This window comes from Mesitornis unicolor, unplaced genomic scaffold, assembly GCF_000695765.1.
Source record: "Mesitornis unicolor isolate BGI_N332 unplaced genomic scaffold, ASM69576v1 scaffold20204, whole genome shotgun sequence".
NCBI lineage: Eukaryota > Metazoa > Chordata > Aves > Mesitornithiformes > Mesitornithidae > Mesitornis > Mesitornis unicolor.
This window is the reverse complement of record NW_010181038.1, coordinates 1-27382: the sequence shown is the minus strand read 5'-3', so window position 1 is coordinate 27382 and position 27382 is coordinate 1. Positions and strand designations below refer to the sequence as shown.

General features: G+C 38.7%; 1 protein-coding gene across 1 annotated transcript in view; it reads right to left on the bottom strand.

Annotated features, from left to right (window-relative positions):
- The window catches only part of PTPN13 (protein tyrosine phosphatase, non-receptor type 13 (APO-1/CD95 (Fas)-associated phosphatase)), a gene marked incomplete at both ends in the record, with an annotated part of 51859 nt that extends 35642 nt beyond the window's left edge, over positions 1–16217 (bottom strand). Inside the window, 3 exons of the mRNA XM_010183300.1 lie at positions 3738–3837; positions 5575–5670; positions 15654–16217. Of these exons, the coding sequence (XP_010181602.1) occupies positions 3738–3837; positions 5575–5670; positions 15654–16217 (760 nt within the window). The remainder of the gene's footprint in view (positions 1–3737; positions 3838–5574; positions 5671–15653) is intronic.
- Positions 16218–27382: the final 11165 nt, after the last annotated feature.

Here is a 27382-nt window from a genome sequence, read left to right as displayed (position 1 = left end):
AAAAGGCCCCTTCAAATCCAAATCCTCCCGTTTGATTTACAACTCAGTTTTACAAGGATAATTTTGTGGACAATTAAGCAGACTGCCTCTACAGACATGCCACAGGAGCAGTAAATTTAATAAGTATTGAAGTACAGATGGTATCTCTGAACAAAGAAAAACACTGCAACATGCGCTGATAGGATTCAAGTAATGGATTAAGTCACATATATTTCCTCAAACCCTGAAACCAAATGATCTACAAAAACCCATAAACCCTGAGAATCTGTTCCTTGGAACTACTGATATCAGGAGTTTTACTTTGAAAGTTTATGCTTTTGAAGTTACCAAAGTCATGGTCTTCTGCAACACTGCACATTTTAAAGCAGCAACATGCAATGTTCTAGATAAAAATACTAACTTTCTTAGAAATCTGCCTGCTTAACTCACTATCATCTTTGGTAGTATTCCCTTTTACACTTGTTAGCACTGGAAAGTTGTAACGGCTCTTGGAGAAAGAGAGCGAGTGCATGCTGTTTTCTATTCAGCTTATGTAATTAACAGAGATATTATCTAAGTATTATTCTAGGACCAAATTCTGCTCCTGGCTGGTTTCCTGTTTCTCAATAGGTCTACCAAAAGAGCTAGTAAAACTAGCTTTCAGGAGTTCAGCCTCATTTTTCCATCTTGGATATACTTACTAGTCTGGCACTTAGATTTAAAAAAAAATAAATTAAAAAAATATGAATATTGGGGAGTAATTATGAAAATAAGTAAAGAACTATCTGTGGTACCCAACTACGACATTTTTGTGCAAGTCGTTATCTTTTAGTATGGCACAGAGAGGAGGCCAAGCAGAAACAGGAGATGAAAAAAATACTAAGCCTTGAAGTAAGACTGTGTAGTTCCATACACGTTAAATTAATCCCATTGCTAAGCACAACAGGTAAGTAAGTCTGTGCTGCACTTACAAAAAATGTTTTCCTTCTAGAATCACACATACACAAATTACTTCTGTTAAAGGTACCAGTGTTAACAGACAGTAAGAAGTAAAAGAATGTAAAATGAACCATGAGAAAGTATGTACTGTTTCACCACAGCATCTTCAACTTGCATAATAGGCCTGATTCATTTACAGCAATGTGACTCGTTTGCATACCACATACTACTTTCTGTTTCTGAAACATTTTGTAAACAGAAACCAAAATTCTCTATCAGCATCCACAAATTACTGCTGTTTCATTCTGAAGTAGAGCTACAATCCTGAATTGGCAAATTTCCCATGTTCAAGTCAAAGCCACCGTAGAAACGAGGTTGACTTAGCAGTATTCACCAAAAAAAAGACAAGTTAAGGAAGCCACACGCTCCTTCTGTACACACAGCAGTAGTCTGCCGTTTTAGTGCAGCACTAAGACAGCATTAAATGCAAAGCAGAAACTGACACCTCTTTAACAGGGTTACATGGAACATAAGCCTGTAACCCGAGTTCTTCAAAATTTGCCCTAAAAGTTCACATACTTGCCAAAATCCTTTTATGTCAAGACGGGCTGGATTTCTAAGACTGCTTGGACACTGCAGTTTAACACATGCACTGCTACATGAACAGATATCATATTTCTGCCAACAAAGCAGTGTTCACCCAGCTAAGGAATGCATAAATACTTGTCCCCTGCAAGAAATGCCAATATATACATTTCTAAATGACTTCACATTCACAAGTGCAAGTAGCAAGAAAACCAATGCAGCTGCTCAGCAGATCACTGAAAGCTGTAAAATTTCAAAGTAACTGTTGTCTTGTTCATCTGCACTCAGGTGCAGCTCATCTGACACCCTGCCTTCCTCAGATCCATTTAAGGCGCGTAATACAGTGCAAGAAGCAGATGTCCACTTACTTTAATCTTCAAGTTCAAAGCGCAGCCCTAAGCCTTACTCACTGCACGTGACCCTATATGCTAAATGAACACGGAGGACACATTTGTCAGCCTTGCCAGATGACCTGAAACACCTTCCACCTTCAGATGCCTCTAAGTTTCTCTAATAGGATAGAGTAGGATTCCCATCCAACTTATGCCAAAAACCATACAATTATCCTCAAATACTGAGCACAGCAGCAATCCTTCTCGTGATCTACCCCAAACAAAGCAAAAAACTGCTGAAAGAAGGCTTTGTTGTTGCAATGTGGTGAAGAAAGAGGGGGAAAATATGTGTCTTCCCCCTACTATAAAAGCTATTTGGATCACTTTGATAAAATATTGCAAGGTGATTCGGCATCTAACAGAGACTAGAAGAAGAAAATATTCTCTCTAGAACGACCTCGTCAACAAAATTTTTCAAACTTTTAGTCTAGAATCACTCTCAAAACCTAACAGGCATGGCAAGACGTGCTTCTGCTGTACAAAGATGCTGTACTAAGGTAATATACACAGCAAAATAGATTTCAAAAAGCATAAATTGTTACTGAATTGGCCTGTCTAGTCAGGGCTGACATTATGGAAGGGGAAAAAAAAATAAAAAAAAATCCATCCAAACACAACAAACCAAATTAACCAACGAAAAGTATGGCTTTTGGCTTATTTTATTATTCTATTTTTTTTAAATTATTACTTCATTATTTTTAAATTACAATTTAAAAGTTTAAAATTAAATTTTATTATTTTAAATTATTGTATTATTTCTTGGCTTATGCCAAGAAGGCCAAGGGCACCTTGTCTTTTATCAGGAATAGTGTGGCCAGCAGGAACAGGGAAGTGAACACGCCCCTGTACTCAGTACTGGGGAGGCTGAACCTTGAATCCTGTGTTCAGTTTTGGGCCCCTCACCACAGGAAGGACATTTAGATGCTGGAGCATGTCCAGAGTAGGGCAACAAAGCTGGTGAGGGGTTTAGAGCACAAGTCTTATGAGGAGTGGCTGAGGGCGCTGGGGTTGTTCTGTCTGGAGGAGACTGAGGGGAGACCTTATCACCCTCTACAACTGCCTGAAAGGAGGTTGTAGAGAGGTGTGGATTGGTCTCTTCTCCCAAGTAACAAGTGATAGGACAAGAGGAAATGGTCTCAAGTTGTGCCAGGGGAGGTTTAAATTAGACATCAGGAAAAATTTCTTCACTGAAGGGGTTATCAGGCCCTGGAACAAGCTGCCCAGGGAAGTGGTCAAGTCACCAACCCTGGAGGTGGTATTCAGAAGACAGGTAGATGAGGTCCTTATAGACATGGTTCAGTAGTGGACTGGTTATGGTTGGATTTAAAGATAATCTTAAAGATCTTTTCCAAACAAATGATTCTATGATTCTATGATTTCAAAGAAACGGCGTGCTATCGTTTCCTTATTAAATGAAACAAACAAACAAAACCAAAAACAACAAAAAGCCTGCAAAATAATCTGTATTAATATCAACACTTTCAAAAACTTTATTTCAGAAAAGTAAAATATAACCCCCAAACATTAAATAATTCCTAGCCCCTGACCTTACCTTTTAACAGATATTGCAACTTGATGGAGCACAACTCAGTCTCCATTAAACATGGGAACTGAATTTGAGCTCCTGACTGGTATAACTACCTCTACACCACAGTGCTTCATGAGACTTTTACTTCACACAGCAATATGTATTTTGAAATGCTAATTTATTTCAAGTACAACATACCATTTTTTAACCTTAAATAGAATCCGGGATGGCAGTGAAAAATTTGCTTGCAACTTAGACTACTTTCTTTGACAAAGACAAAGCAGTCCAAGACATACTGTTTTCACAGTGTTTACCTTGCCGTCTGAGAATTAGCGTGACTTGATGTGGAGATATCATCAGCACCTGGCAAAGCACCACTGGCATCATCTCTCTTGAAGCCTTCATTTCTTCTCACTAGCAAACCAAAAGACAAATTAATACTTGACTGCAACAAAGCACACAGAGCAATCCCATCTAAAAATCAAGGAATCAGGTAATGTGAGATTACTTAGAAGGAATCAGATTCATGTGTTCTGTACAACAGCATTAGACAAACTAGAATTATGAAGTTGATTTTAGTTTTCAAATTAATCTTATAGCTTCCCCCAGTGAAGACAGCTGCATCACACAAGTCCTTTGAAGAAGAATACTAAGAAAGGCCTGAAAAAAAATCCCCATGCAATTGCACAGACACCTTTTCAAGGTGACATTTCTTTGTCAGCCATGAGTTGAGACAGAAATGGTAGCAACATTGTACAAAACCACTTCAGGAGAGAATTAGAGCAGCTAGATTAAGTAATTATGCATCCAGTTCACAAGAAGGGAGATAACAAGCCAGTATGAATATTGCTGAGCCCTGGAATCTGACAACTCCTTAAAATTTATAAAAAAAAATAAAAAAATTTTTTCTTTTGGTAATATACCAGCTTGCTATCTAAAGGAGATAATATTTCTCTCCTTTGGTGGTACATCTTCCTGTAGCAGCATCTGAGATGCTACACTCATCAAGTTATTTTTTGCAAATTGCTTTACTCTCATGTCTTATGGTACCGTCAATAAACAGAGCTAGCAGGAGAGCTCTTGTAGAACAGAATTTGAAATAGTTCTTTTTGACAGTCATTTCACTGAGTCCAGCAATACTACTACTAGGAGCCAGAAAGCAGCTCTCTCTTGTCTGTACAAACTTATGAGTTGTTGACTTTGGACTGGAACATATAAACAGCCTGCTCTAAATGGCAACAAAAAGGGAAGGGAAATGTGTTACAGGGGCCTTGCTCCTTCGGCTTCTGGCTCAGGAAGCATGAGGACAAAGACAAGAAAGGTTGAGAGTGCAGCAAGTACAGGGAGGCTGGGTTGGAAATCTGTGTACAGAATCTGTATGGTGCTGCTATACTCTAGCTTCATAAATATGGCTTTCTTTCAATGTTTTCATAAAATGGTTTATCTCCATCACTTATAATTATTTTGGGAAGCTGATTATTTGTTTCATCAGCTGTGTTCTCTTGACCTCTTTTCACCATTCCAGCACCTCTTTCAAAAAATGCTCCAAGCATTTACTCCCATTGTGTAAAGAAAACACTTTGTGCCATATATTAGCAATCCTTCATGCCATCTCCTGCTTTTTCCATTGATTTCACATACAAATAGCCTGTACTATGTACTATTTTCGCATTACACTGAAATCCTTGGCCTGTCAGTTATCAACCATATAACCCGCACAGTAAAACCCACTGATATGAAAATAATTAAACCATGTATGTCCCATATAAAGCTTTTGCAATTTACTGTTACTGTACACTAACAGCTCCCTGATCATTTTTGTGCCTCTGAAGGCAGCATGTCATTTACAATAAGCGCTCCAATAAAAAAGTTAAAAATTTCCAGCTTTTCCAAGTTCCCTTTCAGAGTGCTAAACTTCCAACTAATTTCTGAACAGATTGCCAATTATGCTGAACTATACATTATGCTGTAATTACATGAGATCATCTTCAACTTCATATTAGTGGTAATAATCAAGCCTCCTACTAAAGATCTGACTTCATACTTTTGGAGTCTACTTTTAATCTTGAACTTTTTTATTTATCTTTTTGTTTGTTAGGTTTTGTTGTTTTGTTCTGGCTTTTATGTTTTTGTTTTCAACACAGTTCTTACCTTGCCTGAAATCTGGTTCCGAAGAAATAACAGACGGACTTTCACTCGAAGTACTATAAACGTCGCTATGGTAAGATTTATACCTTCTCAAAGGCTCTGAAAGTTTAAAAAGCAGGATATCAGAAAAGCAAAGGAGCAAAAGTTCTAATGCAAAAATGAAACAAGGATTAACATTTGACAGTTCAAAAAATACGTTTTCAAAACATCTTTAAATGCCTGCCTGTGGCCATGGAGTCTGAAAGCAGACATTCGGTGGATGCTCTGCAGTCCCATTCTGTCTCCACAGCGCGGGGGTTTTGTGGCCTCTCTTAGCTGTCCTCTGAACTTCTCTCTCAAGTTAAAACTCACAGTTAAAAAACCAACAAAACCCAATCCCTCCTGCAAACAAAACTGATGAAAACATATGGTGCGCCCTTCTTGCATGTAGAAAGCAACCACCAGGATTCAGTCCCTGGTTCCTTCAGAACGAAAAAGGAATAATATCCCCAGAGAAAAAGCAGGAACTGGAAAACTATAATTCATTCAGCTCATCTTTGACATCCACAAAATATGATTAACAATCAATTAATTAATAAGCTCCTCTAGGATCTTTAACTAACCACAACTACTAAATGCATATGATGAGAAATCAAAATAACACAGTCTCTGTTCCTGCTCTCAATGGATTCTTTAAACAAAATACTGGAGCAAAAGGACTTTCACAGAAGGGATACATACTCAGTATTTGCAACAATCTCCCAAAGCAAATGAGCAGCCACATAGGGTGTCTAGTAAACAAAAAAGCCCACACATTTTGGGACCACCTGAGTTTCAGTGTCTGAGAGAACACTTCAGGTGTCTGTGCAGGAGGCTATCCCTGTCCAACCACAGTTAGTGGCTTTGAAAACACAAGTGATGATCTAGAGAGAACACATGTAACTGCTGTAAAGACAAGTGCAAATCTCTACAGCAAGGAATATAAAATGTGAAATACAAAACTGGGAATACATGAATAGGCACCAACAAGAGGTTAAAAGTTAAAGCAGACCAAATGTTGAGCAAGTGTGATTAACACCAGTAATAAAGTTACTCAGAGAAAAATCTTATTAATAAAACTATTATACGGAAGAAATAAAACTTTTTTTTCTATTCTATCTAGTGGTGCTGAGGATACAACTAGAAAACTAACTTAATTTCAAACACAAGCAACAAAAATTATACAGAAAAATTCAGTTAACTTTGCTTTCCCTTTCTAGAAGGGAGTAACAAAACCAAACCATATGAAACTAAAGTATAACCCACAATTAATGGTCAAATGAAACAGCTTTACTTTTTTCTAGGGAAGATATGAACAAATGGACAACAAAGAAATGAGGGAGATGGACAAAGGACTCCAGTATCCAAAATGCTCCTACGAAGAAATATTGAGATATTTTGCTTAGATTTAAGCGACGATTTTTTTTCCCGTAAAAGAGTAACAGTGCAAAGGAACAGATTAACTAGTAAGATTGTGCATCAGAGGTTTTTGAAGAGTTAACTTAAGATTAACTAAGGCTAACTGACTGATCCATAATATTATGGCTTAGGGCTGTGATGAGCAGGCTCTGCATAGGTGCAGGCTTTCTCCCTGAGAATCAGAGCTTTCCTGAAGAATACTTTTTGCTTTCGCCCCTATTAACTCAATGAGAGAACTTAATGCAAGTGCGAGCAATTGCAGCATATCCCTACCTGCATGATCTGAAACAGTTTTAAACTAATTATGAAAGAGTAAAACATTTTAAGTTCATAGGTAACATTGTCAAAAGGATGTTTTGACACAGAATTTAAATCCCAGCAATTGCCAATTTAAAAAATCCGTCTGGACACTGCAAAAAGGGAGTCTGAAGGAGTTTGTGCAGCTCCCCACTGTCCCACCAAATACAAGATTCTTTAAGAAAACTGGGAAAACTAAGCAAAGCAGGCAATCGAACCCATTAAATCAACTGCTCCTGCCAGCCCAGCCCAGTTCTACAGCTTTGCAGCATAAAATCTGATTAATCCCAAGGACATTTCACATAACTCAGAAATGAGCAATACTGCTTGCACATTTGCAAATCAACCTACAGCACGATGCAGAGAATTCATGTGGGTGTTTGCTTCAGTCTTTCACAATAGCTACTTTCAGCATTCTGTGACGATCTAGCCATTACTTGTCCAACAAGGGAAATACAAAGCAAATTCAGTGGGCAGCTTTTGGAGATGTATTTTTAAAATTATCCCAGCCCTTTAAGTGAGGCACCAATCCAAACATGATACTGGAGCTACAGTACAGAAACATTTAACTGAAAACAGATCTCTTTATTAGCAGTAGGTTTTTCAAGTCTGCTAGACTCCCTTTGAAGCAAGAAGATGGAAAGGAAACAATAAAATATAATATGAGATTTTAAGCAGATTTATTTTTTTCCACCTACTCAGCAGCCTGGGCTTCCTGAATAGCACACAAATTGTGGCTCCACCCTGGTTCTTTGAGACATGAAATTTTGCAAAAGATACGAGGTTAAAACACAAAAGAAGTGCTGGTATGTGGTGGAGTGATATCTGCCTCTGCAGGGAATGTGATTTCTCTCAACTCATCCTGTTAGCAGGAGTTGGTGCCTCCACTGTAGGCCAAGAGGTAAGTTCATGAGCCAAGAAACAAAGTAAAGATTCACAATCACAACTTATCTCAGTGTTTTCGCAGACCTCCACAGGGGTAAATAATATATATATTTCCTTGCTTTGCTCAGTTTAGGGAAAATCCATACAGATGTGGAACTGTTTGCTGCTGAGACATCTTCTCTTTAGCAACCACCTTCCAGTTCTCTGCTGGTATATACTCATGTCTGCCCCTGCACATCTGTCTCCCACCGCCCCTCCTCTTGAACAGACTCAAGTCTTTTCTGGGGTATGCACTGCAGATCTGCAAACATTCAATTCACTTGTAAATATTGAGACTACTGGCTCTATAACGCTTGCAGAATTCCCCAAATCATTCATGCTATTTCCTCTCCTCCAGCAAATCCTCCCCAATTCTGCCATTTAACATCAAGGATTTAACTTCAGAGAAGGCACTTGCATCATGTGTAAGCCAAACTTCTTCCAATTAAGAACCAGCTTCCAAAGGTCACGAAGTCCCAATTCTGGGATCAAGTTAAATTTAAGCTTTTCATACAATAGTTTCAAAAATAAGGACAAATTTCTAGCCTGTCTCTCTGGGAAGGAACTGGAAGATGACATCAATAAAAGCTGAAGATGATAATAAGCCAACTTCTCTCCCACATTTACAATTTTCCCTGGAATTTCTGAGTGGTCTTGTTTGATGTTTGGGTTTGGTTTTGTTTGTTTTAATTTTTCATGACTGAACAGAGGCTTTAGCTTCTAGAAACATCCAGGACACTAGCAAAATTATTCTACTAGGTACTCCTCTTAACATGTCAGTGCTTTGATTACACTTTCTAACCAGAACACTTCAAGTCATTTCATACCTTAGTAGAAAAACAAACTTGAGTTTAAGCATGTTTTAAGAAACCATAACTAATATGAATAAAACTTGTACTAATAGAGTAAGTTAACACACAGTAACACCATGATGCAGAGATGAATGAAGCGTTGCAACTTGAAGAATCTGCGTTTGTGTTGCTCAGTGCTGCAGCAGTGCTCTTTCAAACTCCCTACAAAGCCAGCAGAGCACAACCTCACAGGCACCTAACTCCCCAGCACAAAATAACAAAACACACTATTTACCCAAGGCAAGACACACAAGCTCAGACAAGTACAGAAAATTTACAGAAAGCCTCATCTCAGCCAACTTCAACAGAACCCAGAGAAACACGTTTAGTTTGGAATTTCATTACCCTGAACACGACTCACATTAGATACGCTGGTTTTCAAATACACATTATTACAGAACTATTACTGGCTCTACAGGGAAGGAAAAGGACAGAGAAAATGGCAGAGCTAAACAGGCAGTTGCATGACAGGGCAGGAGCTCTTGTTTGTTCTTTGAGGTTTACTGGTGGGTGTCTTTATTACTTAAGAGTGTTACTATGACACCATTTAAAACACATTAACTCTGCTTTGAGGAGAGACTGGGATTTGCTTCTTTCACAGGATTTTAACCACTAGGTTAGAGTCATATTTACTCTTGCCTTTCCTTTTTTATTCTACAAAAACCTGAATTATCTTATGCAAGATAGCATAGGTTTAACCGGAAGGATGTAGAGATCCAGAATAAATCCCTGCTAAGGACTCATATCCAACAAGTGGGCAAGGGAAGCAAACCCATTCAGCCTTCCAGGGGAGCAGGCTCATTCTAACTTGCAAGATTTCCACAACCCATATTCTAAAAAAATGAAAAAAACAAAAAACCCCAAAAACCCAACTGTATTGTGCAGCCCAAGTTACCAACCATCCAAGGGACTCCCTAGAGAGCCTAACACACATTTGATTCATAGGGCCTAGCAGGATCTGAATGAAAGAAGTATCTTGTAGAACTGCAGAAAACACACATCTCTAGGGCTAGGCTGGAAAGGAAAATGACAATATTAAAAATAACTCCAGGGTCTGGTAAGAACTCGATGTCTTGCACTTAAAAAGACACCCTTTTCTTTTTTCATGCCATGGATGAGGTACGTAAATGGACACTGACACAGTTGAACGTGTGGCTGATAAAGTTGTTTGTCTGAATTTATAAATGTTTTATGACACCGAGAAGGTAATGTGTCGACTAAATATTTACAATCCCAGACTATGTGAGCTGCTGAAAGCTTGATAAAGCAGATGTGTAATTATGGAATTCTAAGAGCTGTTTTACTACCTTATGTTACACTATGCAATCCAGAACAAAATAATAGTGGCTGATACCAGAGTATTTGTACTTTGCAGAAATCCCACAAACATTTCATTCTTTTTCCTTGAAAAGCCAACTTCTGCAGTCTCAGTATAAATAACTGAAAGTTTTCAATCTAAAATAATATCAGTCCATTATCCTACTCCTTCATTAATAGGATTCCTGAACATTGTTCTAAATGAATGTTATCCTTAAGGGACATACCAACCACATGACAACTCATTACACCAGCACTGAATTTAAATCACAATGCAGCACAATGACCGTTAGAGGGTAAACTGAGCCTTAACTTGCTTTCACATGCAAACAGATATAGCATTGTGGATGATTGCATTTCCTCTGCTTAGCTCACGCACGAAATGAGTACATACAATTCAAGAGAAAAAGAAAGCATGCACAATTCATTAGAATTTGGGAGCTGCTGCAGAAGTGGGTTAAATGAGAGACTGGGTTTAGGGCAGAAAGGCCAATAGCTTCTTTACAAATTTATCTCTGTAAATTAAAATCTCTGGAGCTTCATTTGCTAGGATAAATTTATTACCAACAGCTGCCTGATTACTTGCAGAAATTTTCACTTATTCAAAAATGCAGCCTCAAACTAAGAGCTTTTAAAATGTGGACATTTAAAGTATCCCTAACCATAACGTCCCACCTAAACACATGCAGTTGTAATATGGAAGTTTTATAAATGCAGTCCCGATGAGTCTTCAGGGCAGCTAATGAAAACATTGCTTTGTGAGATAAAGACACAGAAGAGGTAGAGACCCATCTCTAAAAACATAGAATATCAATGTCTCTTCTTGCTGACTGTATGAAGAAGAGTGTAATAAGTGGAGAAAGAAAAAAAAGAAAAAAGAGACCTTAATCATCTGGGTTTTCAGCTGGGAAAAAAAATCAAAGGTAAAAAAAGAGAGGGATAAACACAATCTGAGGCTCTGGGATTCACATTGTTCCGGACTGCAAAAACACTTAACCTCAAACCACCCCCATTCCCTCACCCCTGGATTCAGCACTCCAAAGCTTCAGCAAGATCAGCCTTTTTGGTAACTTCCTCTCTTTCTCCTCCCTGTCCGCTATTTAACCCACAGCCAGCAACATTACTATTCCCCTAGCTGGTTTTGTGCTCCCGTACTCCACCAGAACACTGCCAATCTTTACAGCTTGCTCCCTCATGCATCTTGTTTACAACATCCCCACAAGCAAAACTGCATATAAAAAAAGCAAGATGCACATTCAAGTAATGCATAAACCAAGTCATTCTGAATTACCTATACACTTAAAATGAAGAGGGGAAAGCTACCTAAGCAAATAAGAGGGTATTTCATACATTCAAAATTCATAAAAGGCTACTGTCTCACAGCCTTGTGCCTTACTATGGTGCTGTTTGAAGGTGGGCCTGAGATAGGAAAACTGAAGTGTGTTTACACTCCATAACTCTCTGAAGATACAGTCAGTATTGCGAGTGAGAAGGCAAAGAAAGCTGGGAGTAAAGGAAAACAGATGACATTTCCACGCTCTTGAGTGGCAATGCAGCCTAGCAAGATGTAAAAGGTAGAATATTATTTTCTCTCTGGAACGAGGCACTATCAGTTGGTGCCAAGCAACAATTTCCAAGTGTTAAAAGAACACCAAAACCAAAATCTGCTATTCTGGTACAGATAAACTGCTTGGGTTCAACATATAACAACTTCACAACTCTAACCAATTCTGCCTAAGCTCACAAAACCTACATAACAAAACCAAGAATTAACAGTAACAGTGGAGATACAGAACTTACTAACACATTTTTGGAGTCTGTTCTTAGTGTTCAGAATTGGCTACACCTGAAGTCAAATAGAAGTCTCTTTCACTTCCCTTTCCCCTACCTGGCTAAGACCCAAACTTTCTTTAGTGTACAAGAGATAAACAACCTCAGCCCTGAAACAGCACAGGACAACAACATATAAACCAGCAGGTTCATCAGCAAGTCACTTGCAATGACAGTCTTGGGAAGGTCTATGAGGCTAAATCAGAGACGTGCCAGCTGCAGATTATAGTGCAGTTTAGATGGTCTGTAGTTTACTACAAACTACTCTGTTACAGCATAGCTATAATTAAAGCTCTGTCATTTGTTCCACTATAAACCCTACTTTTCATGGGTTTATAATTTGGATCATAAAAATCTGTTTTGAGTGAAAGCTTGGCATAGCAGAGCCTGTGCATGAGAACATTTTCTTTTTCCAAGACAGTCAGCTCAAGGTTTTATGAATAACAAAAAAGTTTGCCAGCTTAACCCAAAATAAATTAAAGAAGAAATAGGCTACGTGTCACTTAAGTTCCTTTGTAGTCTGAGGATGGAAGTTTTATCTGGCCGAGTTTAGCCTGCAGAGTCCAATGCCATTTCACAATTAAAAAAACTAAAAACAAGGTTCAGCTGAAAGCAGAGACTTACTAAAACTTACATAGACTTAACTTGTAATGTAGACCTGGACTCAACCAAATACCCCCAAAACTTGCCCAAGAGAAGGCAGATTGTTTCCTCTTGGTACACCCAACCGCCAACCCTGCTTCCATGACTCCATGCCCATTCCTGTCTCTCAAGCCAAACAGAACCCCTATTTCTGACAACACAAGCTTTTAAAACACCTTATTCTCTTTCTTTGTTTTTCCTTTCAATGCTTATCCTTTGAGGTCGCGCTGTGTCCCACACAGGCAAAGAGTGAGAGTGGCTGTCATTTTCTGTGGACTTCTTTTCCACTACATTTCTAGCTGCTGCCTGCTCTGCGACTACCAGCTGTAGGCAGTAAGACAGCCTTGAATACACATCATGTGCTGCCCAGGAAACTGCCACGGCCACCTTTATCAAGATGATTCTAAGATAGGTGACAGATTTTACCACAGCTTTCCACGCAGTTCCTCACATCTCTCAGCGAGGCTGGGTTTACACCAGTGGAGTAATTCCACACCCACTGGGTAAAGCCTGACATCTGGAAATATCTGTTTGCCCACAAAGTGTTTGAAATTTACATACAATTGTAATGCACAAAATACACTCTGTATTTTTAATTTCTTTGACAGATGAAACTAGCAACAGACTCTTTTAAGAAAGGTATCAAGGAACTTGTCTATTTTAGAGCAGATACGAGATAAGGAAAATGGACTAAATAAAAGAAAAGGAAAAGAAGTTTTAATAAGACTTGCAAACTTAATATATTAAGGCTTTTGTGAATCTTTTCATTAAGCTGGAATAGAATACTTTCAGCCAGGCTTCTCAAGCCCTGTTAAACACAACACCAAATTTTTTCTTTTAGTTAAGTGACAAAAAAATGGAGACAAAAAACCCCCATAAGATAAAACACATAAAATAAAAAATAAAACAGCAGAGCACACACTCCTAACCTCAATTCAAGAGTGAAACACCTTCTTCCTCTATTGAAAGTAGAAAACTCAAAAGACAAGAACATTGCAACCTAGCTATCTGGTGAGAAAGTATCTTGACTTTTTTCTAGCGAATGATGACTGTGAATTCAGAAGGATGGGCAGTGAGTCATGAGCTATTACCTAAACCTTCCCTATACAGGTTTGTTACTCAGCTCCTGTGACTATTAAACCCCAGTTCCCAGTTTACTTTGACTGCACTTTCACTCATTCCCTCTATGATTCAAGTAGTTTCGCACATCTGAACTACCTCACTTTCAAAGGCACAGGCAAGTTCTGTTTTCTGTCTCCCAATGTTTGAATGAAAATGATAAACTCTTGCTCATCAGTGGGTTTGGCCACGCTTTTGGGTTTGCTGTTGCGCAACACAAAGCTGCACTCCTGAAAAACAAGGATATGGAGCTTTCTCAATGCAGGGAGCGGCCTCCTCTTAAGTTCTGTCAGTTGCTTATCTCCAAAGATCTAAGTTGACTCATGTACTTGAGATGGTCCTCTTCAATTTCAGGCTCTTAAACCAAAAACCAACCAACCTTCCCTGTACCTCATCAGACATCTCAGTAGGTAAGGACAGATGGTGAACTTCTATTGAGAAAAACAATGGTGTTGCCACAGTACTACTTCCATCTATGCTCCTTCTTACACATTATAATGTAACCCTGATGAAAATATGCTAAATTGATAGCACAAAAAAGACTTCAGGTGTCTTGTTTGCACAACTTTTACAGAAAACATGGGACCTTTTTAAACTGCCTATGCTATTTCCTCCTTTCTGGAGCACAAGGCTCACGTGCACAGGAGAGAAAGAGGTGGCTTTCCATGCCAACTGCAATACAGACGTCTCCTGAGATGGCCACAAGGGGCATGAACAGGCATTTTTAGAAATTCAACCTTGATAAAAGGCTTTATCATCTTTCCTTAATAGAGATGTTCCTAAGGAAGTGCTTACACCCCAGTGCAGGAGAAGGCAGCAAAAGATGTTTCTTTTCACACAGTTATTTCTGCCGTACAACCAGCCAGACAGACATGAGTTTTCAACTGTATGGATTCTGGGTGCACTTGAATAAATCACTGAGCTAGCTCTGTACATACAGTTCTTCTAATATGTACCTGATATTATTAAGTTAAGCCTTCTGGCCCATCACAAGCAGGATCTGACTCTGCTCTCAGTGTCTATCCAACTGTCTCAAATCTCCAATCCCTGAAAATCATGTCACATTTTCAAAGCAAAAAAAGTACACAGTTCCCCTTATATGGTCCCGCATAAGACCTTCTACAGAACAAAGACTTCCCACCGCCCACAATGCATTTTTTTCGTTAACTGAAGGAGCTTCTTGTCAAGTATTCCTACTGAGGTAAAGATCTTAGCATGAATCCAAAATAAATTTCATATTTAAAGGCTTAACTACATCATCCAGAGCTATACAGTACAAAAACTAAGAGATCTGGAGATTATATTTGCCCTTTCCTTTGGGGTATAAATCCATCTCTTATAGCTGGAGATGAGGATTATCCTTAAAGGAAACCTGCATGACAATTCTCAGTTACCAAGTTTTTCTTTTCTTTTTCTAATTTCAGTTGATTACTTTGATATTGGCTGACTTGCAGCGACCAGCCATTATCACTGGGTAAATAATTTGGACAAGCACATCTATGTTCATTAGCAAGAGACATTCTAATACTTCACTTTACTTAAAAATACAAGATGAAATGAAGATCTTGGCAGTTTCAAGAGCTGCTACAAGAGAAGAAATCTTTATAACGAGAAATCTTTGTTGAATGACTGGAATAACTAAGAAAATAAAAAAGTTTTACTAACCTTCTACATTCATAGCTTCTCTCAGAAGCTGCAACTTCTTCTGTCTTTCTCTTATCCTGTCAAAGGCACTCGATATTGCTGCAGAAGTTGATGTCTCAGGCAAATGGCGTGTTTGGTCCATTTTTTGTGGTCCAAAGACATCCAGTGCTATGCTCCCATCAGAGTATCTTGCTTCCTTGTTTCTGGTAGTAGTAGAAGTCTGTACTGTAAATGCTTCACACTGATGGCTGTGCCCATGAGTGCCTCCAGCATGGTCCCTCTCAGCTGTCTTGTCACTTGTGCAAAGTAGATCTGTGGAGGAAGCCCATACTTTCCACTTTGGAGTGACATCTGCATGAAGATGACCTTTTTTCTCAAACTCACTAGTTTTACATCTATGAGCACAGAAAACATCTTCTTGTCCCAAGCTGTAATCTGAGGAAATACCTGGGAAAAACTCTTCCTTGCCTTGTGTTCCTCTAATGGACAGAAATCCCATAGACTTGCTAAGTCCTTTGTTAAGCATGGTCTGCTGGGAGAAGCGAGCTTTGTGTCCATCAGGTGCATCAGCCACCAATGTTTTTCCTGGAATAAGGAGACATTGCACGCATGTAACTTTGTACTCAATATACAAGAGTATAGCAGAAGTTAGTTACTGTTCAAGCATACAGTGAGCACACATTTCAGCCTTGATTTTGCTGTGCAAAACATTGAACTGGCTAGTTAAAGTGCTCCCTCAGTCACCAAAGACAGAACTCCTACTACTTCATATCTGACAGGCTTTTCCTTTCTTGTATTTCTGAAGTGCTCAAGAAAAAAATAATGGTCTACTATAATTCAGCAGTAATATTTTAAAAAAGTTATCACATACTTGCTGAAAGTTGTTTTCTCATTAGTTTTATTTTTAAAATAGTCTGGACCACCACCAAAAGTACTGTTTAATGATCTATCTGAAATCATCCATTCCTTTCAACTCTCACACTCAAAGACACGACCCACAGTTTTTAATGACAACAAGAAAAGGTTTGTTATACCAATTTACAGATATCCTGCAGTAGTGTCAGCAGTAAAAGAATGACTGTGTAGTTAGGAACTTTAAAAAAATCCTGGATCTTCCTTTCATTACTATTTTGGGCAGTAACAAGTCTCTCCAGATAAAGAATACTCTAAAACAAAAACACAGCTTCCAATACCAAAGTGATTCTATGAGTCTGTACACTTCATGTTTCATTAATAAATGGATTGGCCAATACTGATGACAGTCTCTTTTTTTTGTCTCCCTTACCATGGAATAACTTCCAGAATAAAAGAAGCCGTCGCGGTGGAATAGCATCAGTGAAATATGCGCTCTCTGAAGAGTATCATAACATGGTCACTGAGAAGTTTTTATGATCATGTATGTCTCGGGCATAAAATTTTGTCGAAACGTTAGCTTGATTTTACAGAACCAATTACAAACACTGGTAAATACAATCAAATTTCTTAATATTAACAAATGACCTACAGGTTTAACTTTCATGTTCTCAAGAACTTAGATCAGAATAAAAGAATTATAAACATTAGAAAAGTAACCTCCCAGAGAAAAACTAGTATCAGAGAGTACTCAACCGCCAACTTTCTTTCTGTTAGCAAACTAAACATTTTTAATGCTTCTGCATTATTAAACTTGCAAAAATCCAAAGTCTATTGTAGATATCACCAATGCAGTAATGTACTCATGATTCCAACTGACCAAGTACATTGCAAAAATTACTATGAAGATGAAGTCTAACCCTTCCAATCTGCAGCATACACATCGCATTAATATGGCAATTCTGACTGCATCATGATACCCCTGACCAGAAAACCCAGTCAAAAATATTCCGAGCTGGGCTGCCAAAGCAATGCTCACTCACCCAGCTTGAGTCAGTATGGCACATGCTGCTTTCTCTGAGCTAGCTCCCCTTCTACTGTGACACTACTGCATACATTTTCAAAGGAGCAGCCTTGAAGACATCCTTACAAAAGAAAGCAGTCATGAGCTCAAAGCAAGTGACTGCACTGGATCTACTGTTCTCAATGACGGCTCTACAGCGCTGCCTGCTGCTCTTCTAAAGTCAACTGAAGTCAACTGCCCCACTTGCACTGTAAGCTCCTGCTGATATTTCCAGAATCTATTATTCTTTTGCACTGAAAATGTTCCAAGAACATTTTAAGGACACTCATAATTGTATTGAGAATAGCTCTAAAAGCTTATGGCTTCATACCTTTTGACTCTGATATTCTACTTGAAGAAGGGCTGATAGTTTTCACTTTCTATTTCAGCTATATACTAACAACAGGTGTTTTTTAAAAAAAGCAAGACTAAAATAAAATGTGACCAAGAAGCTCCCTCCTTCTTACCAACACACAAATACACGATGGCAAAGTGTTACAGTTTCAATTGTCTAAAAAGTGGCTCGTAAATAATTAAACACTTTCCATGTGTTCCAGATAGTCAAGAGAATAAAACAAAAATTTTTGCCAATGAGAATGAACTGATCTTCTGACAGGATTTGACGCACCACTTCAATTTTACACTCAGAAACACAAAATGTATCTGCTGTATGCTGGTGAAAACTCTAGTGAAAGAGCACAGCTGCCAGTGAAAAGGAGTGCTAGAGGGGAAGGAGCATCCTCCATATCAAAGCTGTAGTTTCTACGGATGTGTAGCATTCAGACTAGATCTAACAGCAGCTGCTTCCAGTTCCTGCAGAGGCTCAGAAGACAAGTTCCTTGCCTTGGCAAAGAAAGAGATGCTTTCTCTTCCCCAAGTCATCCACCCATCCACTTATAAGGAAAAGTGAATGCCATGAACACTATCTCATCCACAGTGACTGGGAAAGTATCAATTGCTACAGCTTTGCCATTCATTCAGCTGTGTGATGAGATAGGAGGTAAGCTGGCAACACTTGAAAGCGCAGAAATCCAACTATATCTTGGGCTAAATCAAAAGAAACGTGGCCAGAAGATTGAGAGGTGATTCTGCCCCTCTAACTCTGCTCTGGTGAGACCTCATCTAAAGTACTGTGTTCAGCTCTGGAGCCCCCAATATAAGAAGGACATGGAGCTGTTGGAGTGTCTCCAGAGGAGGACCACAAAAATGATCAGAGGGCTGGATCACCTCTCCTATGAAGACAGGCTGAGAGAGTTGGGGTTGTTCAGCCTGGAGAAGAGAAGGGTCTGGGAAGAGCTTATAGTAGCCTTTCAATACTTCAAGGGGGCTTATAAGAAAGGTGGGGAAAACTTCTTAGCAGGGCCTGTAGCCATAGAACAAGGGGTAATGGTTTTAAACTAAAGGAGGTTAGTTTCAAACCAGATACAAGGAATTTTTTAATGATGAGGGTGGTGAAACACTGGAACAGGTTGTCCAGAGAGCTGGTAGATGCCCCATCCTTGGAAACACTGAAGGTCAGGTTGGATGGGGCTCTGAACATCGTGATCTAGTTGAAGATGTTCCTGCTCACTGCAGGGGGGTGGAACAGATGACCTTCCAACCCTTCCAACCCAAAGCATTCTATGATTCTATGAGATGCCCCATCAGGAAGCAGTGCAGGAGGCATTCCACTTCCACGTTGCTCTTCCGCTCTGCCGAGTAGAGACATCTACAGGTCTTTAACTCATATTTATATTGACTTATGGAGCCAACATGACTTCTTAACATAGTACCAAAAGGAATCTACAGCTGGCCTTCATATTCGGTCTTGAGACTGCAAAATGCACTTGGACATCTTTCACCTTTTCTATATTACTCTCCCCATTCCCACTTCTGCTTTTTACATGTCTTGCACTTATTTCCATCTTTACAAAACCCATACCTCTCTACATAACATCATTTCAGGAAGCTCTCCCCAAACTGGCTCACATGAGCTGTTTAAGAATCCTCCTCAAAGAAAGGTAAAGACTAAGGGATGTACAGTCTGCTCAAGCTGGGCATCCTGAGAAGGATCACTGAAACAAAGCAGCAATACAAAACTTTCAGATCCATACTTTGTACTAGCCAAGCATCTGTGCTGCTCTTGGCACCAGAGCAAAAAGGCCAACAATCAAGGACAAGACTTCCCAGTACAGAAGCAACTCAACTGCAGATACCAGCAAACAACTGCAAAACTGCAATTGGATTAAAAAATCAGCAATCTTTTCAGGCAAATTCTTCTATTTTTAATAACTTAAATCTGTTGTCAACCCTCCTTACTTAAATTTTTAAGTACTTGGACTTCGTAAGTCACAAATCCAACTGTTATTGCATTATTTTCACTCTTTTACCTTGGACTTCCTCATGCTCCCTCAGCATTACTTAGATCAAAGGTCTTAAGTAACTGCAGTAAGTCTCTTTCAGCACGAGGCTTATATCCTTAGCTTTCATGTAACAGCACACCTCCAGAATAGAGCAGACTGGAATCACAGGCCCTTCTTTAATACTAGTCTTCAAACCCTTTTTCCAGTATATTTCTCTCAAACATGTATTTTCAGTTGAATAGCATACACAAGCTCAAATTCATTGAGCCAATACATAGTTTATAATCAATTTCCCCCCCCCCCCCAGCTTTTATGATAAAATGTGTGGGGAAATGAAGTGAAGAATTGCCAGTAAAAATAATATATATGAAGAATAAAGATACAATTAATGATCAAAAGAAACCTGACTGCATAATGGAACTATTATGTCTTTAAATTATAATGGATGGAGAGATTAATGTTAAGATTTTGCTTTTAAAATATGGCTTGTACTTGTGATGGAAACTCTGGAGACTTACCCAAAGTTTCTTGACTCCACTAAAGACATTAAGTATCTCACCTGAGAGCACACAGAGGTAACTCCATGCTTCAGCTCAGAACAAACAGGACAGAGAAGTGCTTCTCTACTTGTCAGTGACAGTACAAGGCATTAGCAATTAAGATACTGTAGCACATAAGTGACTTCAATAAGCAGGCTTTCCCTTTCACCAATTACTTCTCTGCTGAAGTAAACTCTTCATGCTCATCTGAATAGCATCTCCGTTCTTGATTTCATGTATCACCCTTGGGTGTTTATCTTCTACTTGATGTTACATTAGTGCAATTATTTATAAGTACTGAAAATAATTCAAATGCAATTATAGTAATAGCACGATTCCGAAGTATAATATATAGTGAGGAAATATATACAATAAAAATTGCAATTAATCACAAAGAGTTCACAATTAAATTCCCTTCTGGTGCTAAAATGAAAACCTAGTTTTCCACATACCTTCAACTGGCAGAAGTTACATTTGCTAAATGACCATGGATCTGCTTATTTTGCCCTTTGATGTCTCCAGCTATGAATGCAATTACACCCTCTTTGACAGCAGTGTCATTCACAATCCATCCTTTACTCACACTGACAGTAATTTGTTTGACTTTCCTCTGAGCAAGAGAGCAGTTATCTGGTCCTAGCTAAATTTAGTCTGTCAAGCAATTGATGAAATATTATGTAAGTGCAAACACTGCCAGTTCCATCACAGACTGTATCTGTTTTTACTGAATTAACTTAGCTCAATTTTCTTTAAAGCCTTTCTGATTGCCCCCTTCTTTTGTTTGTACAAAACAGAATACCTTTCCCAGCTCTATTTTAGCAATGCTTATAGATACATACACACACATTAGGGTGGGGGAAGGGAAGTGGAGAAAGGGGGAAGGATAGAGAGAGAGAGACTGTGGTTGCCCACGTGTGCATGAAAGCACACACCATCATCACCAGACTGGAAGGCTTGAAAAGAGGAAATTGTGATACAGGAGTTTAAAGAAAAAAAAGTATTTCCCACACCATCTTTGTGCAGAAAACAGAAAAACTGAAAAAACCTTATCCGAAGACAACGGGGTTAGTTTCTCAAATGAGTGGGTGGAGTTGTGTTTGTGGCCTGTGGACTGACTACTAGGTAAGGCTCCTCTTCCCTTTTTTTTTTTTTGTTGCTGTTGAGAAAATCCGAGTTTCAAATGGAAGTACTGCTAAAACAATGCATTCTTTGTGAAGGAAGAAATGAGCTAGACACAAGGACTGTAGAAAGCGCTGTAATAGCCAAGCTATAAATCTTGTAGAACAATTTGCATTCTGCTTTAGACTGACATGGTTACTCTGACAGAAAAACAAATAGCTCTAGAAACAAGGCATCTTGTTCAGAAAAGTGGTAGCAAACCTTGCCAAGTAGCACTTCCTAAACACAGTGGTTTTATCTCTTCCCTTCCACAGCACCTCTGCAGAAAGAAAACTGCACTGTTGCTCTTTCTCACTTAGGTTTATTGGCCAATTAGTTTTTGGTACACTTCTCAACCAAGTAGACAAAAGGGCCACTCAGCTATTTCCTTCCTGGATTTCTGTGTACCCCAGGAGAAGCTCAGTCACAGAGATGCTTGCTTTTCTTCACAGAGACTGCATTTGACATCTCTGGTTTGGTTTCTAACTGATCTCTGTGTCCATTCTTGTTTTCTCTTCAGAGCTCTGAGTTTGTCCTCAGTCCCCTTGTGACAGCTGTTGCACTGCCACCGGCCTGCAAGCTCAGTGAAGCAGCAGAAACCACACTTACATTTAAAAGATCTCTACCAACACCAACCACCAGTACTGTTGGATGCAAGCAGAAACACTTACTGGAAGAAAACAGGCAGAGCTTCTGGAGTGTGAACGAATATAGATATTTTTAAAAACAAACAAACAAAACCCAAGAAATCTTCATCTGGCTTCCATTTGGTTTTGCTGAACTACGGAAGTTACTCTCCACCTACTCAGTTCTGTTTTTCTAGTACTGGGGAGACACAGGAAAGAAAAAGGATTTCCAGATGAGAGGTTTTCAGGTTAATGGAATTAAGTTCATGCTGTATGTTTTGATAAGTTAAAGCTGTGTGCTTGGATTTAACAAGAAAATGAGTAAGCTTTTCAGTTCATACATGGAGATCATTGCTATAAACCATTTATTTATAGACTAAGAGCTGCATTTTCACCCAAGTCAGGAACCAATAAAATACACAATCAAGTTCCCTGGATCAAAACTAAAGTGGTACATTTTCTTTTGTCTGAGAGTTTTTGCTGGGCAGCTACATTAGTAATTGATATTCCAGAGAATGGTAACTAAAAGTTAGAATTTCTTAGCCTTAGAATCTTTTATTCATTTTACAACACCTACTATTTTTTGCTGTATCTGACAGAACGCATAGTCTAATTAAACAGGGAGTTTATGAACATCTAAAATTTTGTTCAGTATTTCAAATTATTTCCTGTTACATACAGATAAGGTGAACCTTAATGATCTTTTGAATTAATCTCAAGCCTTTATTCATGTGGCATATACTCCTTTGGCAGAGAGGCAGGTTGGAATTTTGCAGGATACAACTGCAGCATTGTAACACACAAGGTTAACTCGGGACAGCCTAACACACTGCACAAGTCGAGTTAAAACCAGAGAGCCTCACAGTAGGAAAGCACAGCCAAGACACCAGTTAGCTAAATCTCTTTAAAAGATGAAGTATCTCTGCTAAAGTATGTCCTTGGTATTCACATCATCAACTTCAGTGGGAACTCCGTAAATAAACACAGAGGGCTGGGAAGCAGGCTGCCATGCATGTACAAGTTACAGGCATTTTGACCAGGTTTCAAAGAGAATATGCATCCTTTAGAAGGATGAGGCCATAGTTTGTGGCAAAGACGTGGTGTATTAATTCTTGCATTACATTTCGAAGAGTTTGACAATTACTTACTTTTTTGTCACACCAAAATAATTTTATCAAGCAACTTCCAAAACCAACTCTTGAAGTGAAAACTGTTAAGGTCTAAAGCGTTTTGAGTGGGAAACTCAAATAACACTCATTGGTTCAGATGACTCACACCAGGTTTTACCACTTCCATTTCTGCTGGCCAAGTCAGTTCCTAAATACTGTGTTCCGAGTATGACTTGGCTAAAAGCAAACATTATGTAATATTAATTTAGAATAAATTACTTCTGCAGTCAGCCCTGCCATAAAGCTCATTCACTAAGATAGCCACAGAAAGTGATTCATGAAAGAGACAAAAAATAAATTTAATTGGGGAGAACATTAACATGAAGCTATTTACTAATTCAGTAATTATCTTTAATACGTAAAGATGGAAATGAGAAGTTGAAAATATCCAACCTTGGCACACAAGGAGAGCAAAATACCCAATTTAAACACATGAAGTGGAAAAATATTTTAAGACATTTGTCCTAAGCCAATAATAAAGCCCTGGCAATTGTAATTTTGGGTAACTGCAGTGCAGAAAACTGATCTTAATATTAATGACTTTCAAAGACTTAAAGGAAAAATCTTAGCATTTTTTTAAAGCCTGCAAATATCAAAAGTATTAGTTGGCTACTCTCCAACTAGGAGCACATCTTGCTTGCAGAACAGTCTCTATATTCATGAGCTCAGCATGATTTATCAGCTATCTTAAGTTAGACACTCATAGTAACATTCTGATAGATTCACAATAAATGCCTTAACTCTGTGCTGCTTTTTTTCCCATATGACAGCTACTCTTTTCATTGAAAATTCTCTTTAAACAAGATTTTTTAAATGACTCATAGCAGAACTTCACCTCAGTCAGAATCACAGAAGTCTTCTCTCCAGTAAAGACCTCTGCTCACTTTATTTACTTCCTTAAATATGCTGGTAAAATTAGACATGTCCCTGTAGGTGCTCTCCCCACAATTATCCCAGTGCTAAACTGTGCCCAAAATGTCTTCTCTGGGGGAGGTTAAACGCAAACATTTAGAGAAAAGATGATGGACATAACTTCTAACTTACAGAAAGACACTTCACTCAGAATCAATCCTGTCTGGTAGCTTCCTACCTTTCTGTTTGCCATTTTGCAGTTGGAATAAAGGGCATATATTTCAACTGCACATAGCAGCAGAATGGTAGGGTGCCAATAGGAGAGAGAGAAAAAGAAGAGACTCTGCTTTTCTGAGTTGTTTTTTCATTTCCTTTTTTTTTTCCCCTTTTACCATTACTATTTTTCTTAAACCTGCACCAGGCCTTCTACCTGTGGCTCTTCAATCTATGAGATTATCATTGGTATAATTAGTACTACATTCCACAGTTCACTTTTCCAGAAATCTAAAAGCTGTGCCCCAGGGCAGCTGATCTGTGCTGCTATTGAGAGAATTTGCACTCAAAAACCAGCACACAGTTACAGAAAAAGAAATAACCAAGCACTGAATAACCCCGAATCAAGTGTGAGCTGGCTCTCAAGTCACACACCCACTTCACTAGGCACTCACTAACTTTCAAGTAGTGATTCAGTCTACCTGCCAAGAGCAACTTAAAACAGCTAGAGTCAGACTGGTTATGTGGGGGTTTTGGTTTGTTCTGTATTTTATTGATACTCTACATTCCCTGAGGTCTCAGTGAAGTGGAGATCAAGGAATGTATCTAAGATACATTAAATATAATGTATTCTATCTCTAAAATACAGAGAAGTAAGATGGTGCTAGTAAGACATACCAGGTAATGGGACTAGTAACGGAAGTAGAATTGGGAAAGGTTCTGGAGAAGCTAAGAGGGTTGTAAACCCTCTAGGGAAAATAATAAAATAATGAGAGCTCCAAAGGTAATGAATATGATACAAAGAAATTGAAACAGGTTGAAGTGAAAGCAGGACATGCAGAACATAACAAATAAAGCAATGAATGACTTCAACTTACCTTGTTTTCTGAAAATAAAGATTCAAGTAACAGAAAACAAGAAAAAGGTTTTCTGCATCTAGGGACAGGGGGAAGAGAGAAGCGTAACAGCAAATTATCATAAAACCCATGAGTAACTGAAAATCATTTTTGCTGGATGAGAGTTCATCTTGACAAAAAGAGGAAAAATCAAGTATCCAAGAGCATCTCATTAATAGCTCATACCTTTAAGACCAGGCTTGGAGTAATGCAGACAAAATAATAATTGCACTGCAACAGTGAGGCACAAACATTCATTCCCTGTGGTGCCACACATTATCTGCAATACTCTGCACATGCATGTACTTTCAATAAACTTAAGAGAAACAGAGGTAAGAATCACAGAATGTGTTTGGTCAGAAGGGACATTCAAAGGTCATCTGGTCCAACTCCCTGCAGTGAGCAGGGACATCTTTAACCAGATCAGGTTGCTCAGAGCCCCATCAAGCCTGACCGTGAATGTCTCCAGGGATGGAGCCTCCATTACCTCACTGGGCAACCTGTTCCAGTGTTTCACCACCCTCATAGTGAAAAACTTCTTCCTAATGTCTAATCTAAATCTACCCTGCTCTAGTTTAAAAACATTACCCCATGTCCTATCACTACAAAAGAGGATGAAGAGTATTCAGCCAAACTGATAGCCTGGGGGTTATCATCAAGTTTACTCATTTAATATAATTTGAGTAAACATTATGTTTAATTAGGTCTCTTCAGACTGTGTGAAGTTCCCTAAAAAAGAAAAAGTCCTTCCAAAGAGTGATTTGGACAGAGATGGTTATAAACCTTGTGTTGAATTTAATGGTCAAGAGCAGCTGAGCCAAGTGGACTCCTCAGTCTCAGAAAACCCTTAACTCTGGCTGTTCTTCCCCGACCCAGCGATTTCACAAGCACACACATTGCAGGGAACCTGTTCTGCTCAGCACTCTGGAAATCCTAGGCAGAGCCAGGACAAAAGTGAGCACGTAGCAGCGAGACAAACATTCAGCTCCACAGCCCTTCCATGATTCAGACACTGCATTCTAACTAAACTTTTTGGTAATAAAAAGCAGTGCCACTCAACTACCTCAGAAACACAATTGTACACATTAAGTGGTTCAAAGAAAGTAAGGATAAGAGGAAAGAATATTCTAGCCACGACATTTTTACAAGTCAGAGGATACAGCAGAAAACCAGCAATTAGATAATTTAGTCTATATCCTTTAAGCTAAAGATAGTTCTCAGAGTAAGTTTTAGACATTAAAGGGTTATTCACCTTAATACTGAGCTAGAAAGCCATGGAGATACTGGCTGGAGCTACTACATCAACCTCCAAAATTTTGTAGAACCTAAACCAAAAGATTCCTTTAAGATATGTTTAAGACTTCAGAGACAAACATTACTTCAAGGGAGAAGGAGGGGAAATCTGCTAAGAAGCATGAACAAAGTTCTGTATTAGGAAAACAAATGAACAAAAACTCCCTCAAATCACACAAACATTAAAAAAGAAGTTACGGATTTTTAAAGAAAACCAAAAACTAACCAGTAAAACAGTGTGCAGTTTTACTAGTGAAAAGAACAAAGAAAAGAATTAATCAGAGTTGCTAATACAGTGAGAACAGATTTTAAAGAAAATCTTTCTATGTCTCCAAAACTTGTCAGATATTCTGACCACTACCAAAACATGCAGTTTATGGAACAAAAACCAGGACAGATGATGGAAATATTGGTATGGAAATGACAAAGCTTGTGGCAGTAGCTGAATGGTAATATGTTCAAATAAAGTTCTGCTATGCTACATGGCAAACTATTAAACAGATGATGATGGGAATTTATTTGAAAAGCAAAAAAACGCCAACCAAAATCCCTCAACCAACAAAACCAACCAACCAACCAAAAAAAGGTGAAGACTATGGAAGAGGTTAGGACTGGCAAAAGAACAAAGGTGTGTAAAGAAACTCTGCATATGACAACACTGGAAACTGGGAAGAATAGGGTTATAAACCAACTGCTTAACAATCAGAAAAATCAGAACAAGGGCCGGAAGGAAGACCCAGGGAACTA